The 20,365-nt window shown below is 48.0% G+C and overlaps 2 protein-coding genes across 4 annotated transcripts in view; one reads left to right on the top strand and one right to left on the bottom strand.

Moving 5' to 3' along the window:
• The window catches only part of LOC147097918 (beta-centractin-like), a 40,622-nt gene extending 37,800 nt beyond the window's left edge, over positions 1-2,822 (bottom strand). Inside the window, exon 1 of the mRNA XM_085970988.1 lies at positions 2,625-2,822. Within this exon, the coding sequence (XP_085827114.1) occupies positions 2,625-2,672 (48 nt within the window). The 5' untranslated portion in view covers positions 2,673-2,822. The remainder of the gene's footprint in view (positions 1-2,624) is intronic.
• A 269-nt stretch (positions 2,823-3,091) lies between these two features.
• LOC147097917 (E3 ubiquitin-protein ligase MARCHF5-like) overlaps positions 3,092-20,365 on the top strand; it is a 34,780-nt gene continuing 17,506 nt past the window's right edge. For 2 of the 3 annotated variants that reach the window (XM_085970990.1, XM_085970989.1), the window contains exons 1-4: positions 3,097-3,242; positions 11,555-11,757; positions 13,377-13,507; positions 19,521-19,704. In XM_085970990.1, the coding sequence (XP_085827116.1) occupies positions 3,208-3,242; positions 11,555-11,757; positions 13,377-13,507; positions 19,521-19,704 (553 nt within the window). In that variant the 5' untranslated portion in view covers positions 3,097-3,207. Of the gene's footprint in view, positions 3,243-11,554; positions 11,758-13,376; positions 13,508-19,520; positions 19,705-20,365 lie in introns of all 3 variants that reach the window. The other variant, XM_085970991.1, reaches the window with a different exon arrangement.

The following is a 20,365-nucleotide window of genomic DNA, read 5'->3' as shown; positions in this document are numbered from 1 at the left end:
AACCATCAGGTCACTGAACTGTAGGATTGGTCAACCATCACGTCACTCAACGCTAATGAGCGGTAGGATTGGTCAACCGCTAATGAGCGGATTTTTGAAGGTTTTTTGCATACTGTCCGAACAATTTTTGTCTGACCAAAAAGTAAATACGCCTATGACACGCCCCTGATCATCAGCTTTCTGTTGATATAACATGTGTAGGTACGCTCTAACTTTTGAGTGTATAGCGGACAGACAGACAGACAGACATACTGCTTTATAGATATAGATAGATAGATAGATAGAAGAAGATAGATAGATAGATAGATATTCTTACATAGCGCCTTTCACGACCACCAGATGTTCCAAAGCGCTTTACAGCCAATGAGGTACTTTTGAAGTGTAGTCGCTGTTGTAATGTAGGAAACGCGGCAGCCAATTTGCGCACAGCAAGCTCCCAGAAACAGCAATGTGACAATGACCAGATAATCTGTTTTAGTGATGTTGATTGAGGGATAAATATTGGGATAACTCCCCTGCTCTTCCTCGAAATAGTGCCATTGGATCTTTTACGTCCACCTGAGCGAGCAGACGGGGCCTCGCTTGAACGTCTCACCTCCGACAGTGTGGCACTCCCTCAGCACTGTACGGGGAGCGTCAGCCTAGATTTTTGTGCTCGGGTCTCTGGAGTGGGGACTTGAACCCATGACCTTCTGACTCAGAGGCGAGAGTGCTACCAGCTGAGCCACGGCTGCCACTGATGTGACACTGACACTTTCATCAGAACCCTCTATTTTTTCTCTCATTGCCCATCCTTGGTTGCCCTGAACAACCGAGTGGCTTGCTAGGCTGTCTCGGAGAACATTTAAGAACCTGGTGGGTTTTTAACAACAATCTAGAGGATTTTGAGGGGTTTTTTTTTCCCCCAGTTGCCAGCCCACAAATGACCAGATTTATTCATTTAAATCTCATAACGTGCCACGGTGGGAATGGAACAGGAGTTGCTGTTCTTGGTTGCTCAGGAGTTGAGACGCTGCCTAATCTTTCTCTCTTCCCTTCTTTTCCCCTCCCCTGACCCATTCCCAGCACTACCTCTCCCGAACCCTCCACCGTCTCTATATTATTCGACTGCTTGTCCGACATCCAGCACTGGATGTGTAGAAATTTCCTTCAAATAAATAATCGGGAAGACCGAAGCCAGTGTCTTCGGTTCACGCCACAAACTCCGCTCCCTTTGCACCGATTCGATCTCTCTCCCTGGCAACTGTCCAAGGATGACCAAGTCTGTTCGCAACCTTGGTGTCGTATCTGATCACGAATTGAGCAAGTCTTGCCTCACGTCACTAAAGCTGCCCTTTTCCGCCTTCGTAACGTCGCCCGTCTCCGTCCTTACCTCAACTTATCTGCTGCTGAAACCCTCATCCACGCCTTTATCAGCTCCAGACTTGACTATTCCAACACAGCTCTAGCTTCTTCCAGTTCTGACGAAAGGGTCTCAGACCAGAAACGTTAACACTGTTTCTCCCTGCCCACACGCTGCCTGACCTGCTGAGCACTTCCAGGAATCCTAACCCAGCTGAACCTCTCAGTAACTGCTGAAAAGGTAAGAGGTACCTTTAAAGAGGCCGCGCAATAAAAAGAATTCCAATGAAATCCCCCAATGCAGAGCAATTTGGGGGGTGGGGTGTAGTCAGTGTCAGCCAGCGGCTCAGTGGGTAGCCCCCTTGCCTCTGAATCAGAAAGTTGTGGGTTCAAGTCCCACTCCAGAGACTTGAGCACAAAAATCTAGGTTGACACTCCCAATACAGTGCCGGGAGTCTCTTCGCCGGGAGCAAGCGGAAGCCAAGCACAGGCAGCGCAAGGAGCGCACGTCAACCCAAGCACCCCACCCAGCTGCCCCTTCAACCACCGTCTGCCCCACCTGTGACAGAGACTGTAGTTCCCTCATTGGACTCATCAGTCACCTGAGAACTCATTTTTAATGTGGAAGCAAATCAGCCTCGGTTCCGAGGGACTGCCTAAGAAGAAGAGTGCTGAGGGAGCGCTGGACCCTCGGGGGTGCCATCTTTTGGATGAAACGTTGAACCGAGGCCCCATCTGCTCTCTCAGGTGGATGTAAAAGATCCCACGGCACTATTTTGAAGAGGAGCAGGGGAGTTATCCCCAGTGTCCTGGGCCAATATTTATCCCGCAATCAACATCACTAAAATCCAGGGTTTTTGAGCTTCCTACCTCTGACGAAGAGTCATCGACCTGAAACGTTATTTCTCTCTCCACAGATGCTGCCTGTCCTGCTGAGTATTTCCAGCATTTCCTGGTTTTTATTTCACTAAAAAAACAGATTATCTGGTCATTTATCTCATTGCTGTTTGTGGGAGCTTGCTGTGTGCAAATTGGCTGCCGCATTTCCTACATTACAACAGTGACTCCACTTCAAAAAAAATGTACTTCATTGGCTGCAAAGCGCTTTGGGACGTCCTGAGGATGTGAAAGGCGCTATAGAAATGCAAGTCTGTCTTTCTTTAGATGGCAGCACCTTGCCTTTAACTGGCTGCTCCCCCCGTTAAAAAAAAATCGGCCAAATTTAAATCCCTTTAAGCGCTGGCAGCCTCGGGGAGCGAAGCAAGGGGCAGCCTGGTACTCACATTGTCGATGACCACCGGCTGGTTCGCGATTATATCGTAAGTCTCCATAGCAAAAAGAGAAAGCGGCTTTTATTTTTATTATTTTTTTTCTTCCCCCCCCTCCTTCCAGCCGCAACCTGGAGACTGAAAGCTCAGTAGGCGCCTGCGCACATCGGCGGAGAACCCGCCCGCCAGCCTGGCTCACTACGCCTGCGCCCGGTCTGAGACCCGATTGGCCGTGCCTTCCTGTGCGTGGGGGGGAGTCGGCTTAAGTGATTGGCAGAGGAATTCAGCCAATGGAGGAAGAGGGCAGATGTGACGTCCACCCTGGTGATTGGCAGAAGATTTAACCAATGGAGGGAGAGGCCCGATGGGCGAAACCGCCACATGATTGGCAGAGGAGTTAACCAGTAGATGGAGAGAGAGGGCTGGACCAACTGCCTCCTGATTGGTAGAAGAATTAACCCACGGAGTGTGATTGGATTGGGCGCTTCTCCTTGAGAGCCAATCGGCGGGCCGGGGCTCGGGCGGCGCTGGTTGGCGGAGTCGAGGCCTTGAAGCCTGGGCCTGGAGTTTGCGGGCGGGCGGCTCCTGACTTGGGATCATGGCGGCGGGGGAGGGCTTCTCTGGCCTGGAGCGGTGAGTAGGGAGGGAATCTTCCCGGGAATGAGGGGGTAGCGCCCTCACCTCGGGGCCGTCCTCCAGGTTAAGGCACCTCAATGTTTTAAGGTGCTGCTTTTGTACACAAGAATTAGGAGTCGGCCATTCGGCCCCTCCAGCCTGCCCCGCCATTCAATGAGATCATGGCTGATCTGATCTTGGCCTCAACTACCCGCTCCCCATAACCCTTGACTCCCTTGTCGTTCAAAAATCTGTCTCTCTCCACCTTAAACCGTGCTTGACTAATCTACTGGAATTTTTTGAGGATGTAACTGGTAAAATAGATAAAGGAGAACCAGTGGATATGGTGTATTTGGACTTTCAGAAGGCTTTCGATAAGGTCCCGCATAAGGGATTAGCGTGTAAAGTTAAGGCACATGGGATTGGGGGTAAGGTATTGACTTGGCTAGAGAACTGGTTGGCAGACAGAAAGCAAAGAGTTGGAATAAGCGGGTCGTTTTCCGAGTGGCAGGCAGTGACTACACTGGCGGCACACTATGTTACAGCTTGCCATGAACAGAGGGACAACCAGTAAACTAAGACAAGAGTATATATAAACAAGGCGAAAATATATTTATAAACTCAGGGATATACCTGTTTATACACTGTATGAATGGAACCGCGTTTATGTGTTCAACCATAAATGTATTTTGATGCTTTGGCAACATAAGATGTACCTTATCATGCCAATAAAGCGATTTGTATAGTGGGGTACCGCAGGGATCGGTCCTGGGACCCCAGCTGTTCACTATATATATTAATGATCTAGACAAGGGAACTAGATGTAATATCTCCAAGTTTGCAGACGACACAAAGCTGGGTGGGTGGGTGTGTGTGCTGTGAGGAGGATGCAGAGAAACTCCAGTATGATTTGGACAGGTTGGGTGATTGGGCAGATGCATGGCAGATGCAGTATAATGTGGATAAATGCGAGGTTATCCACTTTGGTGGCAAAAACAGGAAGGCAGGTTATTATCTGAACGGCAATAGATTGGGAAAAGGGGAAGTGCAACGAGACCTGGGCGTCCTTGTGCACCAGTCGCTGAAGGTAAGCATGCAGGTGCAGCAGGCGGTTAAGAAGGCAAATGGTATGTTGGCCTTCGTAGCGAGAGGGTTTGAGTACAGGTACAAGGATGTCTTGCTGCAGTTGTACAGGGCATTGGTGAGACCACATCTTGAGTATTGTGTGCTGTTTTGGTCGCCTTATCTGAGGAAGGATGTTCTTGCTATGCAGGGAGTGCAGCGAAGATTCACCAGACTGATACCTGAGATGGCAGGAATGACGTATGAGGAGAGATTGGGTCAATTAGGCTTATACTCGCTGGAGTTTAGGAGAATGAGAGGGGATCTAATTGAAACTTATAAAATTCTAACAGGACTAGACAGACTAGATGCAGGAAGGATGTTCCCGATGGCCGGGGAGTCCAGAACCAGGGGTCACAGTCTAAGGATAAGGGGTAAGCCATTTAGGACAGAGATGAGGAGGAATTTCTTCACCCAGAGAGTGGTGAACCTGTGGAATTCTCTACCACAGAAGGCAGTTGAGGCCAATTCATTAAATATATTCAAGAAGGAGTTAGATATATTTCTTGAGGCTAAAGTGATCAAGGGATATGGGGAGAAGGCAGGGACAGGGTACTGAATTTGGATGATCAGCCATGATCTCATTGAATGGCGGAGCAGGCTCGAGAGGCTGAATGGCCTACTCCTGCTCCTATCTTCTATGTTTCTATGTTTAAAAGGGCGACCCTTTATTCTGAGACTGCCCCCGAGTTCTAGATTCCCCCACGAGGGGAAACATCCTCTCTGCATCTACCCTGTCCAAGCCCCCTCAGGATCTTATACGTTTCAAAAAAGATCCCCTCTCATTCTCCTAAACTTCAATGAGTATAGGCCCAAGCTGCTCAACCTTTCTTCATAAGTCAACCCCTTCATCTCCGGAATCAACCTCGTGAACCTTCTCTGCACTGCCTCCAATGCAAGTATATCCCTCCTTACAACAGTGACTGCATTTCAAAGGTACTTCATTGGCTGTAAAGTGCTTTGAGATGTCCGGTGGTTGTGAAAGAACATATAAGAAATAGGAGTAGGAGTAGGCCATTTGTCCTAAAGGTGCTATATAAATGCAAGTCTTTTTTTTAGATAAGGAGGCCAAAACTGCATTGCAGTACTCCAGGTGTGGTCTCGGCAACAGCCCTGTACAGTTGTAGCAAGCCTTCCCTACTTTTATACTCCATCCCCCTTGCAATAAGGGCTGACATTCCATTTGCCTTCCTAATTGCTTGCTGTACCTGCATGCTACACTCCTTATTGAACCAGGGTTGGTCCCCTGGCTTGATGGTAATGGTAGAGTGAGGGATATGCCGGTCCATGAGGTTACAGATGGTGGTGGAAAATAATTCTGCTGCTGATGGCCCACAGCGCCTCATGACTGCCCTGTTTTGAGCTGCTAGATCTGTTCTGAATCTATCCCATTTAGCACGGTGGTAGTGCCACACAACATGATGGAGAGTATCCACAGTGTGAAGGTGGGATTTCATAATGACTGTGCGGTGGTCACTGCTACCAATACTGTCTTGGACAGATGCATCTGTGACAGATAGATTGGCGAGGACGAGGTCAAGTAGGTTTTTCCCTCGTGTTGGTTCTCTCACCACCTGTCGCAGGCCCAGACTGGCAGCTATGTCCTTCGGGACTCGGGCAGCTCAGCCAGTAGTGGTGCTACCGAGCCACTCTTGGTGATGGACATTGAAGCCCCCCACCCATTCTGTGCCCTTGCTACTCTCAGTGCTTCTGTGGTGTTCAACATGGAGGAGTACTGATTCATCAGCTGAGGGAGCGCGGTAGGTTTCCTTGCCCATGCTTGACCTGAAGCCATGAGACTTCATTGGGTCCGGAGTCAATGTTGAGGACTCCTAGGGCCACTCCGCCATCCTTCCCAACTGTATACCACTGTGCCGCCACCCCTGGTGGACCTGTCCTGCCGGTGGGATAGGACATACCCAGGATGGTGATGGAGGACTTCGGGACATTGGCTGATAGGTACGATTCTGTGAGTATGACAATGTCAGGCTATTGCTTGACTAGTCTGTGGGACAGCTCTCCCAATTTTGGCACCAGATGCTAGTGAGGAGGACTTTGCAGGGCTGGGTGTGCCGTTGCCAAGTCCGTAGCTGGTGCCAAGATCGATTAAGAGTCTGGAGTCACATATAGGCCAGACCAGATAAAGACGGGAGATTTCCTTCGGTAAAGGACCAGATGGGTTTTCATGGTCACCATTACTGATGCTAGCTTTTTATTCCAGATTTATTTAATTCACTGAATTTAAATTCCACAGCTGCCGTGGTGGGATTTGAACTCGCGTCTCTGGATTGCTAGCCCAGTAACATTACCACTATGCTACCTTTCCCGTAGTGGAGAATAGAAGCCGGGGTTTATCTTTGCATTGCAGAATGATTCTGGAATAGTGAGCAATTTTGGCAGACGAGAGCAGGGCCCGATAGTGCTTTATGTGGTCCAGGCAGATCTGGCGGTGAATGGCTAAACCAGTTGTCCGTCATATCTGTTCAAGTCTGCGTCCCTTGGACTTAAGGGAGCGAAGATCCGGGCCAGGGTGAGCAAGAGTAATTGTTTTAATAGAGACTAGGGCATCAAAGGTGGTGGTGAGGGTGTGGTTGAGCTACAGAAATGTTATGGTGAATGGTGGGCCAAAGGCTGGACAGTTGGGATTTCGTAAGCGCAGTTGTAAGAGAGTTGGGAGCGAGTTTTTTTTCCAGGGGCGGACACAGAAGGAAGTGGGTGGGGGTAAGGGTAAGGAGGATGTGGCTGGAGAACGATACGAGGAAGTGGTCAGCGATGGCCTTACCTGCGATTGACATGATGGGAGTAGCGAGGCCACAAGGTCGAGGGGGTGGCCGTGAATATGGGTTGGGGAGTTTACATGGAGGGAGAGATTAAGGGAGGATAGGAGGCTAGTGAACTCAGAGGAGAGAGATGGAGGTTGAAATCACCGAGGATGAGAAGTCGCTCAATGCAGAGGCTGAGGGAGGAAAGCAGTGAAGATATCTCAATAATAACATTTTTATTGTACTAGGGTAGAGAACGAAAATTTTAAATGAGAGGTAAAGGGGGCAGAATAAGGTGAGATACTCAAAGGAGGAGACAGTGCGGGGAGGCTTCATTTAAGGGTAAGGTGTCGTCATTCATCAGCCAAGTTTCCGTCAGGGCCATGATGTCGATGCAATCATCCACGATAAGCTCATGGATGGCAAGGGCCTTGTTCGCAAGACCTGAGCACAAATATCTGGGCTGACACTCCAGTGCAGAACTGAGGGAGTGCTGCACTGTCGGGGCTGCCGTCGTTCAGATGAGACGTTAAACAGTCTGCCCTCTCAGGTGGACATAAAAGATCCCACGGCACTATTTCGAAGAAGAGCAGGGGAGTTCTCCCCAGCATCCTGGCCAATATTTATCCCTCAATCAACATCACTAAGAAACAGATTATCCGGTCATTATCGCATTGCTGTCTGTGGGAGCTTGCTGTGCACAAATTGGCTGCCGCATTTCCCACATTACAACAGCTACTGCAGTTCAAAAAGTGCTTCATTGGCTGCAAAGCACTTTGGGATATCCGGTGGTTGTGATAGGCACTATAGAAATGCAAGTCCTTTTCTTGCCCTCTTTCCCATTTTAGGGTTGCCAAACCTCCAGGATTGTCCTGGAGTTTCCAGGAATTATAGATAATCTCCCGGGCACTGTTACGAGCAGACCCAGGGGAAACAGCTTAGGGGCGTTAAAAAGAAATTGCAAGGTTTTTATTTTCATTTCCTTTGAACCTGTATTAGTTACAAAAATAGTGGAGATGGGATAAAAAGTTTGACTGACAGTCAAGCAAAATCCAATGGGGTCACAAAGACTCTGTTCGCTCTCGAGTTGGCACGGGTTGGCAGAGCGCCGCATCGATGGTTACGCCAGGCAGCCAATCCTGGGCGCGGTTGGAGGCAGGAGGTTGTCGTGGAGTATTTTAAACCAGCACTCGACACAAGGTTTTAGATCGATAAGTCAAGTTGTCTTTATTGCACCGGTGGGGAGACAGTCTGCTCTGTCTTTAGCCAGACTTTTCCAAATTGTTACAGGAAACTTTGGTATATCTGGAGGTTAACTGTCCGGAATGCTCGAGCCACTGGCAAAAATCAGGAGCTGTTTCGTTCATTTTTTTTTCTTTTCGTTGCTTTTTTTTCACCAGTCAGGCTCTGCAAGGTCTCGCTGAAGCTGTTGCTAAGCTACAGAGACGCTTGCAAGGTACGGCCGACTGTTTAGAAGCTGTAGGGTTTGTTGCCAGATACGGAGCTCAAAATCTCCGTATGTTTCAACATTAGCGCTGGTTTGTCCGGCAGTTTTGATGGGACGGCAACAGCTCGGTCCCGTCGGTGCCGGATAGCACAAAGTTTCCTCCACAGCAAACACTACATTTTTATACATTACAATACACATGGCCACCTCATGCACAATTCATTCCTGCCACCCGATTGGATCTTGGCCCGCATGCACCTTCACGGATTGGTTATGAATCTTAATGGGCCAGAAATTCGCGGCCAAAGGCGTGAGTGCGCTCGGGGTACTCACGCATCTGGCCGTTGGAAATGCCGGCGTTCAGCATGAACAGCGCATGCGGGGAACGCCGGCATTTCCAGGCCTCGAGCGCGTGCGACTGCACAGACAGCGCTTGTGCAGTGAACTTCGTAGATTTCATTCATGAAATCCGTGAGGGTAAGTCCTCAGAAGTTACACTTGAAAAAAGCAAGTGTAAAGTGGTTCATTGGCTGCGGAGGAAGAAACATTTTATCGTGGAGCTTCTGAAATGCAATATTTTTGTTTGGGAAAGGGAGGGAAGTTATTTTAAGAAATTTTAAGTAAGTTTTAAAGTTAAAATTTTTTTTTTTTTTTTTAAAAAGGGTTTTCAGAACGGTAGGTAGAAGGAGCAATTGTGGCTGTGTGAATGGAATGTGAGAATGAGTTATGTATGCATGTCCACATATATTCCTTTACGTATATGTATGTATGTTTTATATTCCTTTACTAATGTGTATGAATGTATGTTTTTAATTACGATTTTCAAATAAGTTACTTTCTCTGAAAGTCATAATTAAATAATACATTCATACACATAAGTAAAGGAATATATACATAACACGCAAAGGAATATATACAGACATACATACTTTCAGAAGCTCCACGATACGAAATATCTTCCTCCGCAGCCTCTGGAGCAACTGTACCCGTGCTTTTTTCATGTGTAAGTTGTAAGGACTTGACCTCACTGAAAGCAGTAATGAAAGCGGCGAATTATACTGCGCACGCGCTGCCTGTGCAGTCGCACGCATTCTGCCTCTGAACCCCTTCGTTCAGAGGACAGGAAATGCCGGTTTTCCCCAAAAGCACTGTGCATGCTGAAAACCGGCATTTCATCCGGCCAGATGCGTAAGTACCCCGACCGTACTCGCGCAGTTGGAAGGGAATTACTGGGCCAACATTTTACATGTCAATAAAATGAAAACTTTAACAATTGCACGACTTGCCCCCTCGCATCTGCGACTGAGGGTCCAAGGAGGTGCATTGCGCAAGAGGTCATCATCGTACGTATCCTCACACTGTTCCCTTTGGGGAACTGTATGAAGTGGTGGAAGGATTTATAGCCGTGATTAACGCTCATTCCGTGACCGTAACCATCTTTGCACCAGCCATTAGGGTGGTTAGTCCTATGGCGGGAGGGTTTTACGGGCTCCCACAACCCATCTGAGGGGGGGGGGGGGCCACCAACACCCACGGACGCAAGTATCCCGCTGGATGTCCACCCAGAATTTAAAGTTGGAACTCCGACTCCACTTGCCGGGACTGTCTGGAGTGGGGTTCAAAACCGTACTCCTTCTGGCCCAGCGGCGGGGATGCTTACTGCTACGCAAAAGGCCCACTCCGCACAAAAGGTGACGCCCATACGTTTCCTGCGCCTTTTCCCTCCCCGTGACTGGAGCCCTATGCTGCCATTTCACGTTGCTAATCGGATTGGGCCTTTGTCATAGCGGTAGGATCCCCGCCGCTGGGCCAGATCAGGATAGGGTTTCGAACCCCGCTCCAGACAGTCCCGGCAAGTGGAGTCGGAGCTCCGGCTCTAAATTCTGGGTTGACATCCAGTGGGATATTTGCGTCCGTGGGTGTGGGTGGCCCCCCCTCCTTGTATAGCTTGTGGGAGCCCGTAAAACCCTCCCGCCATAGGACTAACCGCCCTAATGGCTGGTTCAAAGATGGTTACGGTCACGGAATGAGCGTTAATCATGGCCATAAATCCTTCCACCACTTCATACAGTTCCCCAAAGGGAACAGTGTGAAGACACGTATGACGACGACATTGCTAAATAAATAAATGGAATTAAAAAAATTCTTTTAGGGCTTTTAAAAGTCTTTAAATTGCTTTAATTCTCTTTAAAACTACTTCAGATTACTCAAAATAATGTAAACATTTTAAAAAGTTTATAAAAGTTACCAAAATCTTCAAAAAACTTCCAAAAACCTATTTAAACTGCTGCTTTGCATGTAAAAATCCTTAGCAGCTTGACAGAAACATTGGGGGCGTGTCCAGTGAAACTGAGACCTCAAGGGGCGTGTCTCACTTACACTGCACGCTCCTGGCTTCGCGCTGGCTGCACTCCTGGGCGGCGTGACGTCATACGCTGCCCGGGATTCTTCTTTTTCATTCACCAAGTCCAGGCGTCCCTGGAGCTGATCGTCAGTAGCGCGGGGTAAGTGTAAATACGTGGCTTGCACGCGCTGCACGCCCCGTTCTGGAATTTCTGGGCCAATATAAACATGTGTAAGCTGCCTCTTTAATCAATCACTCAAACTGCTGAATGCTAATTAAAAGATACCTCGGAATGTAACCTAGGTAATAAAGTTCTTACGGGCAGTTGAAATGCTGGACATCCTGTCTCCATTTAATTGTTTTATATCTCTCCAAAGGTCAGCTATCTTTGACCGCATCTTTATGGATGTGGTCTTTCATGGTAGTCCCTGTCTTCCTTACACCTTCAGTGAAACTGCCAGCGATGTCACTTCAAGGTGTTATGGTGAAACCCCCAAGAATACCTCCACCCAGAGTTGGCAACCCGACCCCATTCCTTTTAAAAATTTTCTTCATCTCCTTAAAAGTTATTCTGGGTTCTGCTTCTGTTGGTGAGATACCGCCGTAACTTATCTTCTGGTGTTTGACGGGGACTGTCCTGGATTGTTTTCCTCAGGAATTGCTGGGTGTGCTTTGCCACCGACCTTGATGATCGTTCCGCAGAATGGGTAAGCCCGTGTCGCTGTAAAGGATCCACCAAATGGATCCACCAGGCATGCCTACAGCGATGGCTCGATGAGAAACAGAAGGGGAACAGCACAGGCCGGGTGGCATGCCCACAGTGCAACACAGAGTACTTGATAGTCTTCCCAAAGTTGGGTACGTAACAAGACTTTTGTTTTTTCCCCGAAAGGCTACAAAGTTTAAAAAAAAAAAAAAAAAAAAAAAAAATTCCTTCCATTCATGATGTATTCATTCTCCGCTCCACTCCCACTCTGATCTCTTGGTCCTCAGCCTCTTACACTGTTCCAACGAAGCTCAACATAAGCTCGAGGAACAGCACCTCATCTTTCGATTAGGCACTTTACAGCCTTCTGGATTCAACAACATCGAGTTCAACAATTTCAGACTATAACCTCGGCCCCGAACATTTTTTCTCTCTCTCTCACATGGCAGCTGTTGATCATTCTGCCATTTACACTTCATCTAGAGCCATCTTTTGTTTTTTAACCTGTCCTGTTACCATCTCCTTTTGCCTTGCACCATCATCCCTTTTGTCTTTTAATCTTTCCTGCCTTGCATCCTATCACAGACCTTTGTTCTTTCCAAACCTCCCCCCTTTCCCTGCCCCACACTTGCTTAAAGATCTGTTACTTCTCCAGCGTTTTGCAGTTCTACTCGTTTTCACCCCTCCTGTCTAGGTTCTGTGGGTGCCATGCCTGAGAGACTATGCTTCCTGTGTGCGCTTAAGGCAGTGGGTCTCTCCAATAACGTGTCTTAAATCCTCAGTGTGGATGCTCAGTCGTTGAGTATATTCTCGACCGAGATCAGCAGATTTTTGGATAGGTAAGGGAATCAAGGGATGTGGGATAGTGCAGGAATCTGGAGTTGAAGTGGAAGATCAGCCATGATCTTATTGAATGGCGGAGCAGGCTCGAAGGACTGTACGTTCTACTCCTGCTCTTCCTTCTTCTGTTCTTATGAAAAGAGTGAGATGAGGTAAATCAAGGAGTGATTGGGTGACATCAAGCTTGGGTGTTAAAGACCTGCATACTGCAGGATGTTTATGTTCCATGTCGGGGTTTGAATGTATAATCTAAATTAACACGCTGGTGCAGTGCTGAAGGTGTCGACCATCAAGCGGCAACGTTAAGCAGGCGCTGACTGCCTCTTTTGATGGTTCGACAGCAACTTGCATTTACACGGCGCCTTTAATGTAGAAAAATGTCCCGAAACACTTCCAAGGTGCAAGGAAAAAAAGGGACACCGAGCCAGAGGAGGAGCTATTAGCCGGGGGGTGAGCTCGGTCAAAGAGCTGGGTCTTAAAGTCCGAGAGGGTGGTGGAGAGGCAAAGTGGTTTAGGGAGGAATTTCAGGGTGGGAATGAATGAGTTAGAGTTGGAGACTCTGCAATGCTGAGTCTTGATTTCACAGAGTGAAGTCGCCGGGGGAAAAAAGGAAGCATTTAGGCTTGCAGAATTGAAGCTCGGAAAGTCCAGAAAAGCACTGACCACAGTATAGTACCAATAAGTTAGAGATGGAAAGAGAGAGCTAGGAGAGAGAACGCTCTTCTATACTGTCCAAAGCTCCAGTAGAGGTTTAAGCCTCCCAAGTACAGGAGAAGCTTTCCAAACAGGAGCCAGTGTAACCAGCCTGGATTTCAAAGCAATAATAATAAGGATATATGTAGGAAGAGAAGCTTGTCGTATGGTGTATTTTTGCATGCGGGTGTTTTTTGAAGATTTTTCCTGATGTTGGTTCTCTGACTCTGTCCTTCAGGTCCAGTTGTGTACGCCTTGCACCAAGTTGATCGCATTTTGTCCAAAGCCAGCCCGTTTGCAGCAGCCAGCATCGTGGTGGGGACCGTGTACTGGTCGGCAGTGACTTACGGAGCCGTGACTGTAATGCAGGTTGGCCCACGCACCGTCAAATGTACCAATCGTCGTTCCACGGAGCCGAGAATTGTTACATTACCGCCCACTTCATATGAGTAATCGTTGCACATAAGAACCCCCCCCCCGCCCCACAGGGAAACCCTCAAATAGCTGTACTCCTAATCGCTCAGTTGGTAAAGGTTCTTAAGCAGGCAAACAATTACTTCCATTCCACCCACAGCGATGACTCGCTGAGATCGAAACTTTCTACTGGATGAAAGTTCGAGACGCTGAACAAATTCTTGCAGAATTCACTAATGCTCAGCTACAGAAACAGGGAGGAAAAATAATGTTTCTGAACGTGAATGTCTATTTAATAATGAAAAAGAAAGACTTGCATTTCTACGGTGCCTATCATGACCACCGGCCCAGGACACCGGGGATAACTCCCCTGCTCTTCTTCGAAAAGTGCCATAGGATCCACCTGAGAGAGCAGACGGGGCCTCGGTGTGACGGCACCTCCGACAGTGCAGCACTCCCTCAGCACTGCACTGGAGTGTCGGCCTAGATTTTTGTGCTCAAGTCTCTGGAGTGGGACTTGAACCCACAGCCTTCCGAGTCAGAGGCGAGGATGCCGCCCACTGAGCCACGGCTGACACTCGAGGAGGGCTAGCTGGTGCAGTCGGTAAGACTCTCTGGGACCTAAGTTTGAATCTCGCCCAGACTGACGGGATGAAAATCTCCACTGTCATTTGACTATGAGTGCTGCACGACATGGGTATGGGTAGTGCCAGCCCGGCTCCTCGTGGGCAGGGCTCGCAGCAGAAAATTTGCACTAAATTGTCAATTTGGCTCAGCTAGGACACGGGATAGTTGGTCATCTGAAGTTGGGGCAATGTAGAGGGAGCTTGACTGTGCATCTAACCGTGCGGTTCCTGGCCTGGGAGCACTGGGCTACCACACTGGTTAACTGAAGTAGGAAAGCTTCTTTCCCCAGCACAGGCATTCCTTAGCCGTGAGCATAAAATTCACCAAAGAAAATTCATTAATCAGCTATGGGTCATTGCATAGCCTGTGAGCTGCATTGAGCAGGTCAAAATGCTGTAGACTAGTATGTCAAGAGAAAGAATGGTAAGAGTGAAATGCAGGCCCATTAAAGACAGATGTAGGCGAGACTATAATGGACAATAAGGAAATGGCAGACTTGATAAATGAATAATTTTCACAGTAGAGGAAGAGGAGAAAAAAGTAGTGGTGAAGGGAGCCTAAAAATAAGTCCATGGGAAGAACTTTGTGCCTTTAATATAAGTTTTTAAACATGGTATTGGAGTACAGGATGGGAGCAAATCTCCAGGACTTGATGGTACGGCACCCAAGAGTATTAAAATAAATAAGTGAGGAAATTGCAAATTATCTCCATTACTCAAGAAGGGAGGGAAGAATAAACCAAGAAACTACTTTTAGTTTTAAATCAGTTTCGGGGAGGTTACTGGAATCTGCTGAAACCCAGGCAGAGAGGACCTGCGGGAAGGAGGGAGGAGGACAGTAGCAGTATGTTTGTGTGTGTGTGTGCTAGGCCGATGTAGCAGAGCCTGGTCTCCAATCATCTTGGATCCCCTTGCCATTGGACCAAGACCTTGCTCTGTCAAGCCCGTGTGGTAGCTGGTGTGCAACGGCCACCCCACGTAAAAAGAATTCACACACAGGCATCTTCCACCCTTTAAAATGAAGTTCGGGACCTGGAACGTCAGGACCCTCATGGACAACCCCAACGTCAACCCAAGCACCCCACCCACCCGCCCGCCTGCCCCTTCAACCACCGTCTGCCCCACCTGTGACAGAGACTGTAGGTCCCGCATTGGACTCATCAGTCACCTGAGAACTCATTTTTAATGTGGAAGCAAGTCATCCTCGGTTCCGAGGGATTGCCTAAGAAGAAGAGACTAGTATGCAACAGCAGCCTTGACTGTCTTGGGGATGTGGGTGGAGTTATTGGGTTTGTTAAATGTCTTGTCTAGCTAGCACAACAACAACTTTCATTTTGTATGGCGTTTGTCATCAGACAAACATGGACGCTGACATGAATCGTGCCATTCATATGGAAATGATTTGTGAAATATACCGGGCGGCCTGCTGGTGGCGCTGCCCAGGGAGAGTATAAATACTCGGGCACGGGCCCAGCTTGCTCAGGACATTTTGTAAACAGGAACTAGTGAAGGACACAACTAGACTTCCATGTTGTGAAACAGTCGATTAAAGCCTTGTTTAATACTCTGACCAAGTGCCTAGTAGTTTTCTTACGTCAGACGCTGAGGCAAAGGAGGAGATATTAGGAAAGGCGGCCGAACGCTTGATCATAGGGGTGGGTTTTAAGGCTGCTCTTAAAAGGAGGGGAGGGAGGGAGAGAGGCGGAATTCCTAGGTGTGGGTCCTGGACAGCTGATTGGCATGGCCGCCAATGGTGGGGTGAAGGGAGATGGGGATACGCAATAGGTCAGAGTCGGAGGAACGGAGAGTTGTAGGGTTAGAGGAGGTTAGAGAGATGGGGAAGGGTCAAGGCCACGAAGGGAGTTAAATATATGGATGAGAAATTTTAAATTGGGGGACCGGGAGTCAATGTAGGTGAGTGGGACTTGGTGAGGGATAGGATATGGGTTACATTGTTGGGTTTGCTAAATAGATATCTAGTGAGTGGGCAAGAACATGGCAAATGGAATATAATGTGGAGAAATGTGAAGTTATCCACTTTGGTAGGAAAAATAGAAAAGCAGAGTATTTTTTAAATGGTGAGAGATTGGGAAATGTTGGTGTTCAGAGGGACCTGGGTGTCCTTGTACACGAATCACTGAAAGTTAACATGCAGGTACAGCAAGCAATTAGGAAAGTAAATGGTATGTTTGTTTATTACAAGATTTACAAAATTTATTACAAGAGGATTTGAGTATAAGAGTAAAGACGTCTTACTGCAATTATATAGGGCCCTGGTGAGACCACACCTGGAGTATTGTGTACAGTTTTGGTCTCCTTACCTAAGGAAGGATATACTTACCATAGAGGGAGTACAACGAAGGTTCACCAGACTGGTTCCTGGGATGGGGGGATTGTCCTATGAGGAGAGATTGAGTAGACTAGGCCTATATTCTCTAGCGTTTAGAAGAATGAGAGGTGATCTCATTGAAACATACAAAATTCTTACAGGGCTTGACAGGGTAGATGCAGGGAGGATGTTTCCCCTGGCTGGAGAGTCTAGAACCAGGGGTCACAGTCTCAGAATAAGGGGTCGGCCATTTAGGACTGAGATGAGGAGAAATGTCTTCACTCAGAGGGTGGTGAATCTTTGGAATTCTCTACCCCAGAGGGCTGTGGAGGCTCAGTCATTGAGTATATCAAGACAGAGAGCGATAGATTTTTGGATATTAAGGGAATCGAGGGATATGGGGATAGTGCGGGAAAGTGGAGATGAGGTAGACGAGGGAACTATGATCTAGACAAGGGAACTAGATGTTTGCAGACGACACAAAGCTGGGTGGGCGTGTGTGCTGTGAGGAGGATGCCGAGAAACTCCAGTATGATTTGGACAGGTTGGGTGATATGGCAGATGCAGTATAATGTGGATAAATGCGAGGTTATCCACTTTGGTGGCAAAAACAGGAAGGCAGATTATTATCTGAACGGCAATAGATTGGGAGAAGGGGAAGTGCAGTGAGACCTGGGCGTCCTTGTGCACCAGTCGCTGAAGGTAAGCATGCAGGTGCAGCAGGCGGTTAAGAAGGCAAATGGTATGTTGGCCTTCGTAGCGAGAGGGTTCGAGTACAGGAACAAGGATGTCTTGCTGCAGTTGTACAGGGCCTTGGTGAGACCACACCTTGAGTATTGTGTGCAGTTTTGGTTGCCTTATCTGAGGAAGGATGTTCTTGCCATGGAGGGAGTGCAGCGAAGATTCATCAGACTGATACTTGGGGTGGCAGGAATGACGTATGAGGAGAGATTGGGTCGATTGGGCTTATACTCACTGGAGTTTAGAAGAATGAGGGGATCTCATTGAAACTTATTAAATTCTAACAGGACTGGACAGACTAGATGCAGGAAGGGTGTTCCCGATGGCGGGGGAGTCCAGAACCAGGGGTCACAGTCTAAGGATAAGGGGTAAGCCATTTAGGACTGAGATGAGGAGGATTTTCTTCACCCAGAGAGAGGTGAACCTGTGGAATTCTCTACCACAGAAGGCAGTTGAGGCCAATTCATTAAATATATTCAAGAAGGAGTTAGATATATTTCTTAAGGCTAAGGGGATCAAGGGATATGGGGAGAAGGCAGGGACAGGGTACTGAATTTGGATGATCAGCCATGATCTCATTGAATGGCGGAGCAGGCTCGAGGGGCCGAATGGCCTACTCCTGCTCCTATTTCTTATGTTCTTGATTGACTTGTGCCAACCAGATACATCACAAACAATTCTTCAGGCTGGTTCATTCTAAGCATTTGTGGGCATTAAGGCTTTGCATGTATGTGAGTGACAATCACTCCTTCAAGTCAGACATCGATAACGCAACTCCCAAATCTCAAATGAAAAAAGTGCTGTAATATTGCGGCTAAGAGAAACAAGAACTTAATTTATTTGGAAATGTTCTTTTCTGTAAATAAAAAATAGTTAATTGGGTTTAACTTGTGAGATATATCTTGTTTGCACCACAGGTTGAGCAATGGGAGGAGAAGGATGATAGCCGGGCAGTCTTGTGAAGAAAGGATATACTTGCCGTAGAGGGAGTGCAGCGAAGGTTCACCAGACTGATTCCTGGGATGGCAGGACTGTCTTATGAGGAGAGATAGGGTCGACTAGGCCTGTATTCACTAGAGTTTAGAAGAATGAGAGGGGATCTCATTGAAACGTATAAAATTCTAACAGGGTTAGACAGATTGGATGCAGGGAGGATGTTTCCCCTGGTTGGGGGCGGGGCCTAGAACGAGGGGTCACAGTCTCAGGATATGGGGTAGGACATTTAAGACTGAGATGAGGAGAAATTTCTTCACTCAGAGGGTGGTGAACCTGTGGAATTCTCTACCACAGAAGGCTGTGGAGGCCAAGTCACTGAATATATTTAAGAAGGAGATAGATAGATTTCTAGACACAAAAAGCATCAAGGGGTATGGGGAGAGAGCGGGAATATGGTATTGAGATAGAAGATCAGTCATGATCATATTGAATGGTGGAGCAGGCTCGAAGGGCCGAATGGCCGACTCCTATTTTTCTGTTTCAATGGGATATATGGAGGAGAGGAGCTTTGGAAGATACAGGGCTATGGAGGAGAGCGGCAATTGGAGATACAGGGTGTGGAGGAGAGGGGCAATGGGAGATACAGGGTGTGGAGGAGAGGGGCAATGGGAGATACAGGGTGTGGAGGAGAGGGGCAATGGGAGATACAGGGTGTGGAGAAGAGGGGCAATGGGAGATACAGGGTGTGGAGGAGAGGGGCAATGGGAGATACAGGGTGTGGAGGAGAGGGGCAATGGGAGATACAGGGTGTGGAGGAGAGGGGCAATGGGAGATACAGGGCTATAGAGGAGAGGGGCAATGGGAGATACAGGGCTATGGGCAGAGGGCATTAGAAGATACAGAGTATGGGCAGGGGACTTTGGGAGATACAAGGCTATGGAAGAGATACTAGGGCAATATATTTAAGAAGGAGATAGATAGGTTTCTAGACACAAAAGGCATCAAGGGGTATGGGGAGAGAGCGGGAATATGGTATTGAGATAGAGGATCAGCCATGATCATATTGAATGGCGGCGCAGGCTCGAAGGGTCGAATGGCTGAATCCTGCTCTTATTTTTCTGTGTTCTATGTCAACATTGGGTGGAATGGAGAGTAGTGGAGTCAAAAACTCTGCAACCATTTAAGAGGCAGTTGGATAGTGCAATGGAGGACTGAAGGCTTCTAGGGAAGGATGAGCTGGAGGGGCCGAACGGCCTCCCTGATCTCTGCGATCATCAACAAACGGCTCGCGAAGAGCACAGCTCAGTAACTCGGTCTGCCTTTGATCTCTCTGCAGGTTGTTGGACACAAGAAAGGCCTGGACCTGATGGAGCGGGCAGACCCGCTCTTCCTGCTCATGGGGCTGCCCACCATTCCAGTGATGCTTATCTTGGCCAAGATGATCCGCTGGGAGGACTTTGTGCTTCGCATGTGGCGCAAGTACTCCAGCAAGCTGCAGGTTCTAAGCAACATTTTCCCAGGTGAGACCCCAGCCTCTTCCCAGGTAACACTTCCCAGAACGTGTCCCTATGGCAGGGCTGTCGGAGGGCGCTCACCACAGACTGGAGGCCGAGAGATTTGAGATGATCCTTTTCAGTCCCTCTGTTCTCATTACAGGAAACTTTGGTTTATCCGGAGGTTAACTGTCCGGAATGCTCGAGCCACCGGCAAAAATCAGGAGCCGTTTCGTTAGTTTTTTTTTCTTTTCGTTGCTTTTTTTTCACCAGTCAGGCTCTGCAAGGTCTCGCTGAAGCTGTTGCTAAGCTACAGAGACGTTTGCAAGGTACGGCCGACTGTTTAGAAGCTGTTGCTAAGCAACAGGGTTTGTTGCCAGATACGGAGCTCAAAATCTCCGTATGTTTCAACATTAGCGCTGGTTTGTCCGGCAGTTTTGATGGGACGGCAACAGGTCGGTGCCGGATAGCACAAAGTTTCCTGTACTAATTAATATATTAACTTTGTAGGTTTATTTTTCTCTGCCACCTATATAACTTTTGGGAAGTAGTTGATCTCGTGTGGTGCTGTTTATGGTCCAAAAAAAACTTCTCGGTATGGCTCTTTCACACTTTCCTCTGGCCTTTTCTGTACGTTTGCTCCTGTCCTATCCTGATGTCCACACAAGTGCACCCCTACCCCCTGAGT

This window comes from Somniosus microcephalus, chromosome 30, assembly GCF_052327205.1.
Source record: "Somniosus microcephalus isolate GS21.2 chromosome 30, FLI_Smic_1.0, whole genome shotgun sequence".
Lineage (NCBI taxonomy): Eukaryota > Metazoa > Chordata > Chondrichthyes > Squaliformes > Somniosidae > Somniosus > Somniosus microcephalus.
This window is presented reverse-complemented; position numbering and strand designations above follow the sequence as displayed.